The following is an 18,962-nucleotide window of genomic DNA, read 5'->3' on the forward strand; positions in this document are numbered from 1 at the left end:
CAACCACAGCCTTCAGCGCGCGATCACTTCCGGTGCGTGAGGTCAACGTACAATGTACACGATCTTTATGTTAATTTTTTTTTAGCCTACAATGTACACGATCTGGCGCTTTCTAATTTAAGTAATTGTTGCTCAAACCAGCATCTACTGGAAACACTGTAATAGTCCAGTGTTGAAATCAACAACTGTAAAACACAGTTTAACATAATGTAGGCTGTAAAGAAACGATAGGCTACGATCATGCTAAATACATTTTGTGGGAGCAGTTTTTTATCATGAAAGATAAAAGTCAAGTGACGTCTTTATGCTTGCAAATAGGCTGGAAAGGGACTATTTAAATATTATTTAAATATTTTCATGTCTAAATATTATTAGATATGATTAGGCCTACACATCTTTCATATCTTATTAATGATTGACTGCCCCAAGACAAATTACTGTGCTGTGAATTTGTCTAAATGTAATCTCATTATTATTATTATTTATATTCTATCAACAATATATATATATATATATATATATATATATATATATATATATATATATATATATATATATATATATATATATATATATATATATATATATATATATATATATAAAAATTTTCATTTAGGCGTAATTTATTTTTCCGTCAAGTAATTTTAAGCAGGACTTGTGGAGCTGAGAACCATTTAAAAAAAAACAATTAATAAAGTCCTGTGATAAATCTGAAATGAGAAATTGTTCATCATAATAGTTTATAACTTGCAATAATTCTGTACACAGAATACACATCTCAGGATTTAAAACCAATATATTTATTTCAAAATAAAAGATTTCCACACATACACATGAATTTTGGCCTAAAGCTCAACACACAACTGCAAAACAGCCATTAATGCTTTTAAATGGACTCAATTCTGACCAAAAATCTCAAACTTGGCAAATAATTTTCAACCTCGTACATAATCAATACAAAACTTGATCTGATGAAATGAGACAGTGGGTCATCCATTCATAATAATAATAATGCAAGATAATGAATGCACCTTTAACCAAAACATCAGTCTGGACATTTGTACTGTATGTGTATAGAGTGAAATTAAAGCCCAAATTAGTTTCCTAACACAAGTCTATTCATGTATTTTTTCCATAAAGTGCAGCTTGCTAAATCTTGATAACCAGAACTACAGCAGAATAATCAATGACCTATGAACAGGAAGTATTGTACTTAAAACTGTACATACTGAATGTGCTTTACTTCTTCATCCCTATTTATGAAATAATGCTTTTATGTACTCATCAAAGCAAATATTATTGATGTCTTGTATTGTCATTAACACTGCCATGGATAAAGCAAAGCTGTCTATCAAAGTTAGGATGAATAATGCAGAAATCCGAGATGAACTGATGCATGAAGCAGGTGCATTCGGCCATCTTGTGATTGGTTGAACACAGAAGCACCACATTGCAACAATGAGATATCCAACAAACCCAAAACACTGTGCACAAATAAATAAATGCACAAGCAAATTACGACTATCCAAAAATACCACTTTGGAAATGTTTTTATTATCATTATAATAAATTTAAATTACCAAAGGAACAAACACTGCTTTACATATTGCTGTTTTTGTAGGTTGTTTTCTGTCCTTCAACAGTTAAAGCAATAAAAAAGAGAAATAGAGAGAGAGAAAAAATACAGAGCAATAAGCAGGACATGTGCAGAAAGCTGTACAGATGGCTTGCTCAAAATACACAGGGTTCAAAGACCGACAGAGAACAGTTTACAGCACGCTGTCCATAAACATCTTGTTTTTTTGTCTTTTTTTGGTATTAAATTGGTTTTTGCAACTAGAATCTCTCATACTCGATTAACAAACACTGAAGTCGTCTCTTAGTTACTTGAAAGTTCCTGACATAAATAAGCAACAAAGTCCTTCAAACAGAAGCCACATTTGTTTTGTTTTCCGTTTGCTGCGTACTGTACAACAAAATCCTCCCGTTCACCTTCAGTTATTATCTGACTGTGGCAACAGTAGCCTTGAGATCGCTTCTTCTCCGAGGAATGTTTACAAAAAAAATATTGCAATTTCTATCTTATTTCTTCAGCGTCCGATACACAGCACGCTTTCAATAGCATTCTGCATTCCCTGTTTAATCCCTCATTGTAAGGAATGGCGTTTTATTCGATTGTAAGGTTGCTGACAAAGTGCATGGCAATCAAAGCCAACCAGTGTTTCAGGGAGAAGTGCTCATATGGCTGATATATTTGATTCGGTTTAAACCGCACCCTGAAAAAAGGGCCAGTCGAGACACAAAAGTACATATTATAAAAGTAATACATAGTTTGCTCCTTTCTTTTTATTATTATTATTTGAAAACCACAGTGTGCGCCAATACAAAAGCAGTATTGCCATGTCAGGGCTAGAGGCAGAGCCTAATATGGCTGGAGTTTCCCTCATGTACACCGTTATACTCTGTGTGCAATTGCTTCTAGTAATGCTTGTATGGCTCACTGACACAGACAAAAATCCCTGACAGTAGATTCGCTGATGCTATAAAGTATTTTTTTTCTGTTTGCTTTACATAACAAAAGCTATGTAAATTTGGCAAATTATCTTAGTGCTTGTGCCGCATATACAAAATATCAACAAAGGTCAGCATTTTATTATACAAGATGGTTCTTTTCGACACAGCAGTCAGGCTCATCCAGTGAACCCTAAATATCATAAACAGCAAGAGACAAAATACAATGTGGGACAATATTCACACGTCACAAATACAAGGATAATGACATTTCGAAGGGCGTAGTGTCCAATGTCTGATTCTGTACCTATCAAGAATGCAATTTTCAAGCAGTCCCCTCTCTTATTAGTCAAGCGGTCTTTGCTCTTCTTGAAGCCGACGCAATCTTTCCTCCCGCTTTTTTCCTCTTCGTTACAAAACCTCGCCACGGAAATAGTAAGTGGGATTCGCACGTACATTTATACGACGACGACGACAAAAACTCTTCTGAAACGAGCAGATTAGCCCTTGAGGGTTCTCAGCTTGGTTGAGGTGTCCCACACTCAAATCCCAGCTGAGTGTGCTCTGGAGATCCACGGGAATGGCGAAAGTTTGGTTTTCCTTCAAAGCGCCAGCAGGGTGGGAGAATTCAGGGAATCCGAGGACTGGTCTCCGCTGCTGCTGCTCCGGCGGTGGGCTTTGGAGCAGGACTCCGACGAGGGCGAGGGACTCTCGGGCTCCAGCATGCTGGGGTACGTGAAGATTAGGCTTGGGTTGTTTGGGGTGGACACCGGGGTTGAAGCGGCCACCACGGGTGTGTTTAAGCTGTCTCCGTCCGAGCAATACATGCCGCCACCTAGGCAGATGGGTTTGATGACTGAGTGCTGGACTTTGGGGTCGTCCTCATCGTCATCGTCGTCGTCATCTTCCAAAGGCTCCTGTTTAACCACCACGGGGTTGAGAGTATTCATCGGGCCCCGGGGACCCAGGTTGGAGCGCATGTTCAGAGGAAGGGGCGCACACTGCTGGGAGTGCAAGCTCTGATGGCGTTCTTCCATGGGCAGTTTGCACACAGGGTTGTGGGCCACCAACATAAATTCCAACTTGTCTTTCTCCTTCTGCAGGGTCTCAATTTCTTTCTGCAGGTCAGCCTTCTCCTCCTCTAACTTCTCGGTTTCCTTGAATGAAAAAAAGAAATAAAGATAATTATAATGCTGCAATTTGCCTGACATTCTTTAGACTAAGTAGTGGTGCTATTGGTGGTTTCTTACAAGTTTTAGTTCAAAGACCTCACCCCTAAAATATCTATGATATTTAGCCTAGGGCAAGAACTTGGTCATCCTTCAGAACTGGGTTACTTTTAAATGGCTGGTTGATTGAAACATTTAAATTCTGTCATTAATTTCTTACCCTAATGTCATTCCAAACCCATAAGACTTTCGTTCATCTTTAGAACACAAATTAAGTTATTTTTGATGAAATCTGAGAGAATCTCTCCCTCCGTTGACAGCTACACAACTACCACTTTGACGCTTCAAAAGTTCATAAAGAGATTGTAAAACTAATCCAAATGAATTCCAAATCGTTTTTATATGATTTTTTATGATTAATTTAGGCTTTTATTCACATATAAACCTCTTTGACGTGCAAAAACTAACCTAATTGGTTCTTGCTGAAGCTTAAACGTTCAGTGTTACGCAAGAATGAGCATCATTGGTTCTCACACATCAAGTGAATATGCTTGAGCTTCCGTTTATCACAACTGATGTTTGAGTTGATGAATGTTTAAATGTGAATAAAAGCCTAAAATCAGTCTGTCATCATATAAAGCGATCGTGTCTCTTCAGAAAACTTGGACTAAACCGTTCAATTCATATGGATTCGTTTTACAATCTCTTTATGAACTTTTTTTAAGTGTCAAAGTGGTAGTTGTCAAAAAGATCTTCATTTTTTGTTCTGAAGATGAACGAAGGGCTGATGGGTTTTGGACGGCATGAGGGAGAATAATTAATGGCAGAATTTTCATTTTTGGGTGAACCAACTCTTTTAAAGGTTTGATATATTGCTAGTTGGTTTTCATTTTGCACAACAGTGACCGTAAAATATGTAATTTAGGTATGGGAATGGCAAGTTTTGATATTTGGGATATTGTCATTTGGTTATTTTTGATTGGCCATTGGGCTAGTTTTATTACACAGACCTGGCCACCCTGTGCTTTACATATAATTAAAATACAACTGGAAGCACGATTTGGCTTTGTGCAATTATTAATTCAAATTGAACTCTCAGAGCACTTTAGCAAAGGAACGCCCACCTATAAACACAAGCTAGTATTTTCCAAATAAATTTAAGCTGTTCACATTCCTTTGTTGCATGGAAAGCTTGACACAAAACCAAGCATTTCGAAACAACCGTCCAAGCCTCCAGAAAGTTCAGAGACTGACATAACAATGTGACCAGACAGTCGAAGATAAACTGTTGCTGTCTGTGTCTCATTAATTTGGCTATGAGGAAGAAGGAAGCTAAAATGAAAACAAATGCTAGATTTACAAAGAAAGAAGCACATTGGAAGAAGGGGTTTAGTTATTGTCACAGGAGATACACTTCCTTATTTGGTGAGGAATGAAGCAGAGAGTGGGGGAAGGGATGAGAGAAGACAGCACTGTGTGGGGTTTGATGGTTAGTTGCGGTTTCCTCCTCGAACAATATCAGATGTTTGCTTCCCTCCAACCCCCTATAGCACATTCCTCCCTTATGTTTCAGGTCTGACAGCCTGAGAGATGCCATTATAAAGCTAAGTAGTTCAATTACAGCCAGCATTGTCTGGGACTCGGGGCATTCCCAAATCAGCCAGACAACACTGGTCTTCTGTGGTCGTAAAAAAATGTCTTTTTAGGGTCCCTTCAGCTTTTAAACACTGAGAATTGCATGGAAATAAGTGCAGTATTTGTGGGCATTTCATTTGGGGCGTTTGGTGAACATGTTTCCCCATTGTGCTTGTAATTTTAGAAAACGGAGTATCTATTTACACTAACTCCGCCCACTGACGTATGGTTGGGCCAGACAAAATTATGAAAGACGAAAATTATAGAAAACCATGCATTGTCAATAGTAAGGCACATTGCAGAATGTTTTGACACAAACTGACTCGAGTTTTTATTTAGCTTTATTGTCCCAATAAGGCGGCATCCATTTAATAATTGTAATGAATTTAATAATTTACACAGTTACCATTGCATATGTTTAATGTACAACAACACTGAGGTGCAAATAGTATCTGCCACTATTTATAAGTATAAATAGCAACTATCTACACTTATTGCAAAGAAAATGTCTCTTTTTAGATAATAGCATATCGCTAAGAAAATGCTGCTATTTTCACTTACGGACAGATTTACTAAGGCGCTCTTTTGGCATTAAAAACAGCTGTCACAAGTTACTAAAGACATACTGTGAAAAGGCGTGGACAGAGTTATGATCTTATTGTATATGCATTTGTAGGAGTTTCCCTTTCAGACGCAACATTTATGTTTAAATGAATCATACCAGGGTGATTTACTAAGGTTTGCCCGTGTCAATTTTTTGGTGTTGGCAGCATTATTTACCACCAAAAAAAGCATGTCTTAAACCAGATGCTAACTGGTGGATTGTGTTGGTCATTATGGAAATGATCTGGCTCTGTCTGTGTTCATTTATTTGCTTGCCGTCAGTAGATTGCGTGCAGAACTTTCCACTCCCATCTGAGTTTTGTTAGAATTGCACTCTAACGCTAATTTGCCTTGTTTGGTAAATCTGGCCCTTAGTGTGAGTAGCCTCTATCACTATTTGCACTACGGTGCACTTGCGCTGCTTGTGTCTTTGTAACGCTATGAGAAAACTCACCCCTTGCAGCATCTCAGTCAGTTCTCTTCTGCGGTTCCGACATTTTGCCGCAGCTAGTTTGTTTCTTTCTCGCCTGACTCTCCGTTTTTCTTCTTCCTCAGGGGTGAGCTGCAGATAAAACTAGGAGTGAGATTTCCCAGTTGTTTGTCAGAATTCATTGTGATGTAAAAAATAAAATAAAATCAATCCTTGCATTTTAGATGCACTTTATACAATAGGGATGAATTCAGGGCGATTGGGACATATTTTGCACACATGACTTGGAAAAAGTGTCCCAATCACCCTGAATTTACCAAAACAGCTTCACAGTAATAAACAAGACAATAATATTTGTGAGCCTGGATCACAAAACCAGTAACACGGGTGTATTTGTGGCAATAGCCAACATTACATTGTATGGGTCAAAATGATCTATCTTTCTTTTTTGTCATTAGGATAAGCAAAAATAATGTTCACTGAAGATATTTTGTAAATTTCCTACCGTAATTATGTATAAAAACGTATTATTAGCTAAGGACTTGAAAGAGATTTTCTCAATATTTAGATTTTTTTGCACCCTCAGATTCCAGATTTTCAAATAGTTGCATCTCGGACAAATATCGTCCTATCCTAACAGACCATACATCAATGGAAAGCTTGCTTATTTCAGGCAAAAAAAATGGCATGTTATGACTGGTTTTGTGGTCAATAGTGTCATTCTTCAAAGATTCAATAGATGTTAAAAAGTTTTTTTGTACTATATATCACTGTAAAGCTGCTTTGAAACAATCTGTATTGTAAAGCGCTATAAAATGCAGGTGACTTGACTGAGGCTTTGTCGGTTCGATTTTGCAAGACTAACCTGTTCATCCCGTTTGCGTCGACCACGGGCGTCGCCGATGGACCGGATGACCCCGGGCCGCGTGAGAGCCGTGTGGCCAAGGAGGCTCGGGCCGCTAGACACAGACAGGCCGTACGGGTGAGGCCGGGAGTACGGATTAGACATGGATGTGATTACTGTGGGCTGAACCATCCACTGCAGGTCCTGACTGGTCGTTATGGCATTAATCGTCGGGATAAAGGCACTGCTAGAGCCAGGCATGTCTACTCTGTACTTCTGTGGAGAAAAGAGGAAATGTATTAGGAATAGGCGATTTTTTTACAGCGATGAGACTCTGGATTAAGATGTACTTTCACCATACACTAAACACTGTATGATTCATTTTTGGTCTTTGTTACAGCAGTCCCCCTAGCCGCCCACTTTTGAGCCCTTTTACAAATTCCCATCATCGCAGACTAATGAATCATTACGCGTGCTGCCTCGCTCTGCGCCCTCTTGACTGCTTGACCCCCAGAGCGACAGGGTGACACACTCACGGTGAATCATGGGAAAGCCCACAACCCTCCCTGACAGAAGCCGACCAGGCTTAGATAATAGCGGCTGTGATGCAATGGGCAACAGTTTCACCGCTGTGTGGGAATACAACAGGTTTGTGTTTTTTAAGAAACAAACCTCTCATTAGAAGTGCATATGACTTCTTGGAAGAACATTGTTTATAAGACAATCAAAATAACACGCTGAACTTTTGCACGTCTTGTTTCTCTTTAATGCAAACTGTCTTTTAACTTTTTGAGGTTGACTGTAAAATTTGCAGATGTTAGATTAAATTTAATAAAACCTTAGTTTCAAAGTGTATGCTACTGGTAAAACTAAATGTGTTTTTTTTTCTTGCTGTTGGTAAACAGATATCTATGCAATAATGGGTAACACTTTAATTTACAGTGTCATTGTTACATATGTTACATGCAGTTACTATAGTAATAAATACTATATATTTATATAGTAAATACTTATATAGTAAATATTACTATATAAGTAATAAATTATCCATAATTACATGCAATAACCCTAAACCAAACCCTAATCATCCTAACCCTATAGTAAGTACATGCAAATACTTAATATTACTCAGTACTTAAATTACAGTGTAACAAAGACACTTTAAAATAAAGTGTAACACACAGGCAACAATTTGTATTAGACAAACAAGAATGGGTTTTTTGACTGCATTGTGTATTATTTTGTATTCAATTATACTATAATATATATATATATATATATATATATATATATATATATATATATATATATATATATATATATATATATATATATATATATAAGAAACACTTTATTTTAAGGAGTCCATGTTACATTGTAATTTACATTAAGTAATGAGCAATATTAATTAACTACATATACTTACTATAGGTTTAGAGTTTGGTTGAGGGTTAGTAGCACGCAATTATGCATAATTTACTGTTATGTTAAATACATTAAACATACCGGTATGTAACAAGGGCACTGTAAAATAAAGTGTGTTACACTTTATTTTAATTGTCTAAGTACTTAATGTATAATTACAGTTGAACAGAGTAATATTAAGTAACTACATGTACTTACTATAGGGTTAAGATTAGGGCTTGGTTTGGTTTGCATGTAATTAAGCATAATTTATAGTTATTACATGAAACTTAAAAATGACACTGTAAAATAGTGTTACCGAAACACTATTTATTTGAGAACTATTTAAATTGCTAATTAACATTAATTACCATTACTAATATTAATAAATGCTCAGTTTTAAATAAAGTTTTATGTCAAAGTTTGTTCATATGTAGTCATTTCTGGAAATATGTGAACCTCTGATCTGTAAAAGATTCCAGTGAATGACTTACAAACAAGCATTCCCCAAATAGTAATTGGAAAATACACTCAAATTATATTATTTCTGGTAACATTTTATTTTACAGTGTCATTGTTACATATGATACATGCAGTTTTTTTTTACAGTAATAACTATAAATGATGCATACTAAACCAAACCTAACCCTCAGTACTTAAATGTATAATTACATTCCAACAAAGACGCTTTAAACTAAAGTGTAACCTGATTTCTACATGTAAATGCTGAATCATGTTATGAGACTGCTCGTCTGTTCCTCTCAGCCGGGAAACTGCGCTGGGATCTCGTGCCAGCACATTCCTTCCACCAAATTCCATTCCATTCACACATTTCTGGAGGGATTTTAACGGGAAACTGACTTCATGTGACGGGCAAAGTTCACCACAAATCATTTGGAGGTGAATGAATTACGGGAAATAACAGCAATCCTTACGTGAATTTAAAAAAACAAGCATATTTTAAAGCAAAAAAAAAAAAAAAAAAAAAAAAAAATGGGGGTCAATGCTCCTAGAGTTTAATTTGTTCACTAAAGGTGTAGTGTTGCTTTAACGAGGTAGTGAGGAAAGAGTTTTCCACAGTAAAGTATTGCGAAAGACTCCAGTAACTACCAGGAACTGACGGGTTTGCTTCCCACTGAATTCATGACGAAAGACCGGGAAGATCAACACATTGAATCATTCTCTGTTGTGTTGCGAAACAGCTCCGTGCTCTTCTCTCGAAACGCATCCACTTGATTTTCCCCCGAAGGAGTAAAAACAACACACGCTGGAATCGAAAGGGGGCAGTTTATTCCACCAGTTCAGTAGCTAAAACAGCAACCCTACAAGACAAGATGATGCTCGGGAATTTCTGACGGGAGCAGTTAAACCTTCCAGATGTGATTAAAATACCAGCGTCTGGGGAACAAGCTGCCAAACTGACCCCAGACACAAGCTCTTATTCATTCACTTTCCCAGAGCGGAAAAAAGACTAAAACACTTCATGAAGAGGACATGCAAGTAGTCTAACACTTCACTTGAAACATGCATTTAAATGCAATATTATTGGTAGCTATATAACCATAACAAGTAGCTAATTATTAAAACGGTGGCTAACACATAAATTATTATAAAATTAGTTGTAAGACATAAGAATACCATTATTAAGCATCATACAAGCTTCTTATAAAGTGTGATAGAGATTTTTTTACTTGTTGCGTCACACTAAGTGTCATTGTTACATATGTGACATGCAGTTCCTATAGTAATAAATATAAATTATGCATAATTGCAAACCAAACCCTAGTCTTAACCCTAGAGTAAGTGCATGTAGATACTTTACTCCTTACTTAAATATATAATTGTAACAAAGACACCTTAAATTAAAGTGTAACCCGACATTCTTTCTTTTTACATGGACAATTTTGCGAGTCTGTGAGTTTTTGTCCATGCATAAAGTTGCATAACTCCCGTTAGTATATATTAAATACATGCATTTATTGAAGTATACACTGATTATTATTTTACTTGTAAACTGAATTTACTCAAGGCACAGCCATATTTAATTAACCATATTGGACAGCTTATAAAACTGCACAAGCTTTGAGATACTTCACACAAAGTTTGTGTGAAGTATCTCCATGGCATGTTCTAGTAAGGCTGCTTTGCAAGCCCTCTTTGGTCATATTTACTTTTGCCATGCTCGAAATCCGATTTGGCTCTCTTTTCTCCAACTTCACAGTTCAATCACGGACAAATGAAAGGTGTTTTCAGATTAGCAAAATGACAAGCACACATGTTCTGAAGCTTAGTTAAGTGCAGTCGCTGTTTGGAAGTCCCGGAAGTGTGGCATTCTGCGGCCACTGCGCGCGCACTCTCCGTGGGTTTATTTCACATTACGCACGCCACCCACGCCACTGCTGCCCTTATCCGACGAGATGCCTAATTCCACGGAAACATAATGTTATGAGTGCCAACATGTGCGATACCTTACCAAAACGATAGATTGCAGAAAGCAGAAAGAAATCCTGTATTAGAAGAGCGAGACGGATTCCTCTGAGAGGATTTTACGCGTTTTGCGCAGATGCGTATGTCCTCCCCCCATGCACTTTTTAAATAAAAATGATGATCAGATACGATTCTAAAAGCAGTAAAAATAGTTATAGATAAAGAAAAATGTGGCGCACACACATGTAGCCTACATTTATATAGCTAGGCTACTTAAAGCGCGCATCGTCCGTCTGTTCCCACTCGCAATAATACAATGTCCAGATTTTAAGCACAAACTTGTATTGCTTCTAAAGGCCACTCAGTGTGTTTGAAGTTGCATAATGAAAACGACAACCTGCAAGTCTTTGAAGTAGAAAAGTTTAGTCTCATTTGCATCGCAGTTTATGCATGACTTTAACATGTGCTAATGCGTTATTATTTCGCGGAGCTGCTTGTAATTATGGCTTGATGCTCACTGCAATAACATGATGTGTGAAGAGGACACGCTATAAGTGCACATTGTTACACTCTAAAAATGCTGGGTTTCAACCCATGTTTGGGTCAAATATGGTCAAACCCACCGTTGGGTTTAACAATGCAATTTCAAATTAAAACTATAACTGTTGGGTTTGTCCATATGGGTCAAATATGGACAAAACTCAACAGTTGGATTAAAACTTTTAATTGACAAATTAAAATGTGGACAAAAAAACAACCCTTGGGTTTAAAAATGTAATTTAAAAATGTTAACTAACGGTTGGGTTTGTCCATATGGGTCAGAAATGGACAAAACACAACCGTTTCAAATTTGTAATCAATAATGTAAATCAACGGTTGGATTATTTATGATAACTAACGGTAGGCCTGTTAAACTAAAGATGAAGATGTAAAGTGCGATCAGGAGACGGAGACTCGGGCACCTGGTAGGAGGCAGGGATGGGGCTGGTGTCCGGGTGCGCCGGTGAGCTGCTGCTGCCGCGGGAGGACGTGTCGTATGTCCCGGTGTAATCCTGGTACATGATCCAGGGAAAGAGGGGGAAATTTTCAGAAGCTTGGTAATGAATTCCCACACGACCAGCGTCTTCAGTAGCACAAAAAAGCACGTCCAAGCTATTTGTAATTCTACAAATGATATCCAAGGTAGGCTACTTTAATGCTCAGTATGTCAAATCCAGGCATAATATTATATTAGCCTATTAGAGAAGCCAGCGATCTCAAATTCTGTAGTCTCTTTAATAGTCCAACAAATTGATGTTCCCGTGTAAAACTAATGTCTAATAATCATCGCTACTGAGATGTTCTGATAGAACCAGGTGAAGGAGGAAAAAAAAGAAAAATTCTGTGAAGCACCTACTTTTCTTCAGTGAACTCTTGCGGGTTTAGTCCTGTCCCTATAGCAGTGACTCACGGCAGTGATGAGTGTACCGCTCTGGACTTTGTTGAACTGATTTTGGCGACCAGGTGAACTTCAGCTCTACTTCTACAGGTCCCGTCGTTCGCTGGATGACTCACTTCAATGGCTCTACTCTACTTCGTTGCTCCGCTTATCAACGCCAACCTGCGTCTACGCGTCACAGCCTTGATAAGTCGCACAGCAAAATAGGGGTTTCAATATGTACGTTTTAGAGCATTATGCCAGACGTTGCCATTCCCTGAAGAGTTTATAAAAGAATATCGATAAATGTTGAATTTCAAATTATAGTCGGAAAAAAGAGAAATTGTTTAAGGTGTTTTAATTTGTTGTAAACATGTTTGCCAGCACCGTTCACCCCCATTTCAGAGTTGGAATCGACCATTGACGCATGTTTCCAAAAATGGGCAGTTGCGTCAGAGCACACACGCATGGGTTTCCTTGGTAAAGGCACAGTAAAGACGCGTCAGGGATTCCCTCCCCTCTTTCCCCACCTTTAACTTTCACTGGGTGGTCTGTGGACACATGCTATCGGCTCATAAGAGCTCGGAACACGGCCAGAGTGTGCAGAGGTGGTCGTGGGTTTCATAGAAAGCGCTGCGGTCGGGATGTTGCTCTCTGAATAGGCTATGCGTGCACTTTTAAATTGCGAGCATGTTGTGCAATTGCTTCTTAAATTCCGTGTCTTCATCATGGAGTTTTTTATTCACTTTTCGGCACAGATTCTTGAATTAATCCAATATATATGTATTTTCCCCCTGCATGGCAAGTCTTTGTAGCATTACTGTTTTTCAACCCATTTATCACAAAGCCTCTCCGGACGGAATCAAACTCATCATTATAGCCCAAAGGACAGATAGATGTCGCCAGTGGTACAATAAAGTTAATTGGGGGAGGGGAATTATCAATTGAACACTTTTTAGAGTTGAGATTTTGAATAAATCAAGAAAAATCAATACAATTTGGTGCACAGTAATAAACGTTGGGTGACACATATTGGGTCACTATGTTGGGTTATCTTCCGATATTGGGTCATTTGAACATCGTGCGTTATTTGCAACCCAACATTTTTAAGTGAGTGGATTCATAACATGTGGGTGTGATGGCTTGATGTTGGATATATAAGTAGCCTAAACTAAAATACTATTTTACAGCAGTAGCATTTTGGAACCAATGTTGATTTTTAGATTGACATGTCACCATAATGCAGTGATAAACAGAATAAGTGGACATATTTCAGCACTTCACTGGAGTAACAATCCGTTACAGGATGAGTTCATTTATACCAAGTTGAGTAAAAGTTAACAGATGAGAGAACATTGGTGCACAGGAATGACCCTGGACCTCAAAACCAGTCATAAGTCTCACGGGTAGCCTATATTATTGACAATAGCCACAAATACACTGCATTGGTCAAAATTATCCATTTTTCTTTTAATGCCAAAAATCATTAGGATATCAAGTAAAGATCATGTAGTTACATATTATATATAATATTATTAGAAGGCTTAAAAGGTTAAGTACTTTATTTGGACAACTTTAAAATAATTTCTTTGCAATATTTAGTTGTTTGCACCCTTAGATTCCAGATTTTCAAATAGTTGTATATCAGCCAAAAATCCTAACAAACCATACATCAATGGAAAGTTTATTAATTCAGATTTCAGATCTCAATTTTTAAAAAATGGACCTTTATGGTTTTGTGGTCCAGGGTCAAGCTCCTAACCAACGCTACAACAACAATACACGAGTACAGGCCTATTTGAATTGGCATAATCAATATGGAATCCACGTAATCCTATGCTTATTGTAATAATTATATTATTATTAATTACTATTATTACTATGATCAAATCACATAGCTTAGTAATATTTGCATTACATCTAATGCTTTTTGCCTATATCTGTCATTGACTGTAATGTGAGTGTCTCTATGGGCTATTTGTCTGCCATCTGATCTGATGCTGAGCATTATGGAAAAGAACAAGAACAGGAGTGACGCGCGTTCCCGGGATCGTGAACGTCACTCGTTGTCTGGCACAGTTCTGATCTCTTAAGCGGGAAAAGAGAATTATATCTGGTCGCTGGGACACTTAATACTTCGATTTTGTAGTCTCACACTATCGATAACTTCAATAAAACAGATGATGTTGGTGAAATCATGTTGGTGTGCTCATAAACCGAACTTTTATAAAAAAATAAATAAAAGATCGTTTAAGGTATTTTAATAGGCCTGTATTATGTAAGTGAATGATAAACGATATTCCATCGCATATGTCCATAGAAGTAGTCATGAACACAACACTGATAAATGGATTAACCCAGATTGTACATGAGACGCATATCATGTTAATCTGATAACGTCTGCGTCACGTGTGGATTGATACTGTAATATGAGGTAAATGCGCAAAGGCATGTGGATGGTAGGGATGCAATATAACTTTTAGTGGGACTACTGATGGTTTATGTACATATTTAACGGGCTACTTTGGCTTGCACAGCTGGTAAAACTTTCTCTGTGTTCAAGTTTGTTGTTGTTGTTGTTGTTGTAGTATTGCCCGCGGTCCGTCACTTAAAGAGGTAGTTCACCAACAAAATCTGTCATCATTTACTCACCCTCAGAGTGTCCCAATGGATGGATTTTTTCTTGTTCCACTGAACATAAAATAAGATATTTTGAAGAATGTTGGTTGTATTCTGAAGAATGCCCCCCCCCCCAAAAAAAAAAAAAACCAACAACAAAAAGAAACAAACAAACAGTGGAAGTCAATGGGGCCAATCAACTGTGAGTAAAGTATTAAAAATGTATGAATTGCGTGGGGAAAAATTCAGAATTGTGAGATAAAAAGTTGCTATTATTCTTTAGATTGTTTTATTCTGTGGTGGAAACAAGCTTCCATATCAAAAATCAAGAAAGAAATTCATTGGCCTACATGTTGAGGGTGAGTAAATGATGACAGAATTAAATTATCCTTAATGATGAGGTAAAACCAGTTTGTCACTGGTGTAGCCAAATAACACTATCCACCTGCATTTTTCCCCTCACATTTTAATGGCATGTAGCATAAACAGGTTTACATACACAAATGCCAGAGCATTATAGTCTCATGCTGGGATCGCCACAGTGCTTGTCATTCAACTCGAAGGGATTGTTTTTTTGAAGCACAGAGCCATGCTGCATTATAGGCTAGATTTGGTGGCACCAAACTTCTAATTAAGACCATGATCTGCCAGGGAGTCTCTTGGGTGGAGTGCTCTGTGGATTACAGACTGGTTAGGACGCACCTGATCTAGATTAGTGGTCCAATGATCCCTTGAAAATGTATTTGCAGGTTTCCCTGGTAACTACCGGTCTGAAACAGAACAGAGCCACAATGTGAACATTCCAGGCCTAGAGGGAATACGAAACTCAGAGGATAGAAAATTAATTCATGCTGGAATATTTCTACTGATTTAGCCAATCTTGCTACAGTGAAGTAGGAAACATGGCCTTGTTTTCCCAGTCTCCCAAGACTTGCTCAAACAGAACAATTCCTCAATCAAAACCACAGCTGAGATTCAAACTTCTCTAATGCCATCTCATATGTTGTTTCAAGACAAAGATGAGCAACTCCTTAACCGCTGTGCATCAATTTAAACACAGTTTTCTGAGGTCCTTAGAAAATCAAAGCCATAAATCTACATAAATTGAGATTGAGGTTTTTAAAAATTAGCTTTCAGTACGATTTTGTTTGTGTGTAGTGGTATAGACAGCGGTGGAATTTGTGATTTGCGGTACAGTTACAGTTAAATATACATACACACCCACACAATATAGCTGCAAAATGTATTTAACTGGCTCTATAATACGCAGAAAACAGGAATAAAGCGACTATTTGCTTTATAGGCCAAACCTGAGTAAATGGCACAAACAAGGGGGAAAAAAGTATTTAAAAAAAATACTTTTGAAGCCTTGGCAACAGAATTAAAGCTTGGTAACAGATATTGCAACATTGTATAGTTAAATGGCCCTGGGATTAAAAGTCACAGTTCTAATGGGTTTCAGTTAGGACATTTTTATAGTTTGAAGGTCCTCAGGGAAACTATTTTGTGTTACTAGTGTAAAATTGATTTATTAAAGGAAATGAGGGTGAAATTCCAATAAAAATACAACATTTGTGCCAAAATGTATGTAGTTGACATTAACTCAGGACAATTATTTATAAATAATAATAAAAATAAAAACTCTGGCGGTGTTTGGTAATTTTTACATTTTTGGTAAGTTTGGTAAAGAGGTTTTGGGATTTGCTATGTGAAAAAAAAATCATGGACGTGATTTGACCACATTGGAAATGAATGGGAGAAAAAAGTAACGTAGTAGAACATTTTTGGTACTGCAAGAGAACAATTTTTGGAGATTTCAACTTCAAATTTGGAAAACAACTTCCGTCTTTGATTTTCTCACAGTTTTAGAGTTAAACATGTTTAGGAAAATATGTATTTAATATAAAAATGTTTTCATAAAAAAATTGTTTCAACTGTTTTCACTTCGGCAATAATCTCCCAAGTGTTGTTTTTGAAAAGAGACCAAACTATGTGCTCCAAAACGTTCAAGATGTATTACCATTTAAGTTGGAAATTACATTTTTAGATCCATGCTCAAAAAGTGAATAAATGGATTATAATAAATGCATACATTTACTTTAGTACCAAAAAATATTAAAGAAAAAATATAATATATAGTACAAAATATAGTTCAATCACTTCACTGAAATGTTTGACAAACACCCAAACAGCACCAGGGGATAACACTCTCAGAAAAAAAAGGTACAGTGCTGTCACTGGGGCGGTACCCTAAGGTACAAAAGTGAAAGTACATCTTTGTACCCTACTCACCCCTAAATGGTACATATTAGTACTTTAAGAGTGTGAATTAGTAACTCAAAGGTACATAGTAGTACCTTTTCGGTTTTGTACCTTAGGGTACATCCCCAGTGACAGCATTCTGACAGTGAAGAATGGATAAGGGTACAAAGACAACATATTATAGCAAAATTATCAAAACTAGGGAAGAGTTCACGATTATAGACTGAGCAGTATCTTCATAAATCACTAGGAGAGCAGAGAACAATGAAGCCTGTGTGAAAGACCCAAAGTCTCGCTAGGCAACTTCACGTTTGCTTTCTTGTTTATGTGTTTGCGAATGGAGAAATCCCACAGACTCGTCTTCAACTGACTCAAGTCGTCACGGAATGAGGTTATTTCCACTACCTGCTGTCTATAACCAAGTGGACAGGACCTATTTCAGCAAGCAGGAATGTGTTGTATGTAAGCATTCTCTTCAATATCAAGCCCTTCCTCCTGTTACTGAACAATGCTCTCCGTTTGTAACGCTAACAAGGACTGTTTATGCTAGCCGGCTGTCTTAAAAAACTGGTTTGGCTGGCAGTAGTCTGAATTTACCCGTACACAAACACAAGCTGTGGCTTTGACCGTAGTTCTGAGAGAGTTATTACTACAAGAATCGGTTCCTGCTACAATGGAAGGAAATGCGTCACGAACGTGTGGCTGACTCAAAACAAAGAGCGACAAAAAACGAAGTGATGGCCACTTAAAAACAGAGGGGGTTGGAAAGCAGGAGCGTATAGTGGAAGAACTGAACGAATGGAGAAGAAATAGGAGAGGTGGGGGGACTTTAAAGAAGGACAGAAAGATTTATATTGCGAAAGGGTCTTCCCGTAAACCTTCGGTGTTTGGCCAAGGCAAATATGACCCATCACAGTGAGCGTTTATTCCGAGAGGGCAGTAGAGGAAAGATGCAGAGGTATATCTGAGAGCTTCACATCCTTTACCCCCGTTGTTTTGCGAGTTGTTTTGTCAGTTGTCGCTTTCCGAGAGCTTTTCATCACAGGTGCTAAAAACAATGGGGAAGATTGTTTCAGAAAGGCATTGTGCTTGCTCTTTTTGAAAAGTATGAATGGGTATGGAGATGAGGAGCAAGCCTCCAGGAATGCTAATGGATTTGTAGACAGCCCAGCGTTTGGCCGTCTGAGCTGATAAGGTTCCTGTAAACCTGTCTGCATCTCGTCAATGTGGCTGAGCGCTAGGCAAGGAATGTCACGGTACATAAATAGGGCAAATACACTGATATAAAACAAGCCCAGGTGTGAGCTACTACAACCAGACTCACTGATAGAAAAGAAAGGAATGAATGAGCACTGGTGGCTCTTACAAAATTGTAATACGGGTTTACTGGCAAACATATGTGGAAACTTTTGGTAAACATTGCCACAGAATGGAATGAACTTAATTGTTTGAGTCAAATGTGCTTTATTAACTGCAACTGTCCATTGAGGAGGAGTTATACAACTCCAACTTGTCCTTATTGTTTTAAATGTAGATATGCTTGATGTATTTAAGCAATTAGGAAAGGAAGTAGTGATATTGCCATTTAGTCAGTACTCAACACTGCGACAAGTAACATTGTGGTGCGTAAAAAAGTAAAAT

General features: G+C 37.6%; 1 protein-coding gene across 4 annotated transcripts; it reads right to left on the reverse strand.

Annotated features, from left to right (window-relative positions):
* Positions 1 to 778: 778 nt before the first annotated feature.
* Positions 779 to 12,588, reverse strand: fosl2 (FOS like 2, AP-1 transcription factor subunit). 4 transcript variants are annotated; one of them, XM_067454947.1, is made up of 5 exons: positions 12,420 to 12,586; positions 11,986 to 12,075; positions 7,214 to 7,468; positions 6,373 to 6,492; positions 779 to 3,668 (listed from the first exon to the last, which is right to left on the reverse strand). In XM_067454947.1, the coding sequence occupies exons 3-5, from the start codon at positions 7,451 to 7,453 to the stop codon at positions 3,114 to 3,116; spliced, it is 915 nt and encodes a 304-aa protein (XP_067311048.1). In that variant the 5' UTR covers positions 7,454 to 7,468; positions 11,986 to 12,075; positions 12,420 to 12,586; the 3' UTR covers positions 779 to 3,113. The 4 variants fall into 4 exon arrangements, with proteins under 4 accessions (XP_067311048.1, XP_067311049.1, XP_067311047.1 ...); XM_067454948.1 differs by lacking the exon at positions 11,986 to 12,075 and having other exon boundaries at positions 12,420 to 12,588; XM_067454946.1 differs by having other exon boundaries at positions 6,373 to 6,480; positions 11,986 to 12,586.
* Between the last annotated feature and the right edge of the window lie 6,374 nt (positions 12,589 to 18,962).

This window comes from Pseudorasbora parva, chromosome 10 (genome assembly GCF_024679245.1).
Source record: "Pseudorasbora parva isolate DD20220531a chromosome 10, ASM2467924v1, whole genome shotgun sequence".
Classification (NCBI taxonomy): domain Eukaryota; kingdom Metazoa; phylum Chordata; class Actinopteri; order Cypriniformes; family Gobionidae; genus Pseudorasbora; species Pseudorasbora parva.

Bases quoted from the DNA above. Each gene is read 5' to 3' on its own strand.
- fosl2 (XM_067454945.1), bottom strand. From the start codon at position 12,084: ATGTACCAGGATTACACCGGGACATACGACACGTCCTCCCGCGGCAGC. The intron at 6,493-7,213 runs GTTAGTCTTGCA...TCTCACTCCTAG, and splicing joins GACGCAAACGGGATGAACAG to TTTTATCTGCAGCTCACCCC. The intron at 3,669-6,372 runs GTGAGTTTTCTC...TTTTCATTCAAG, and splicing joins TGACTGAGATGCTGCAAGGG to GAAACCGAGAAGTTAGAGGA.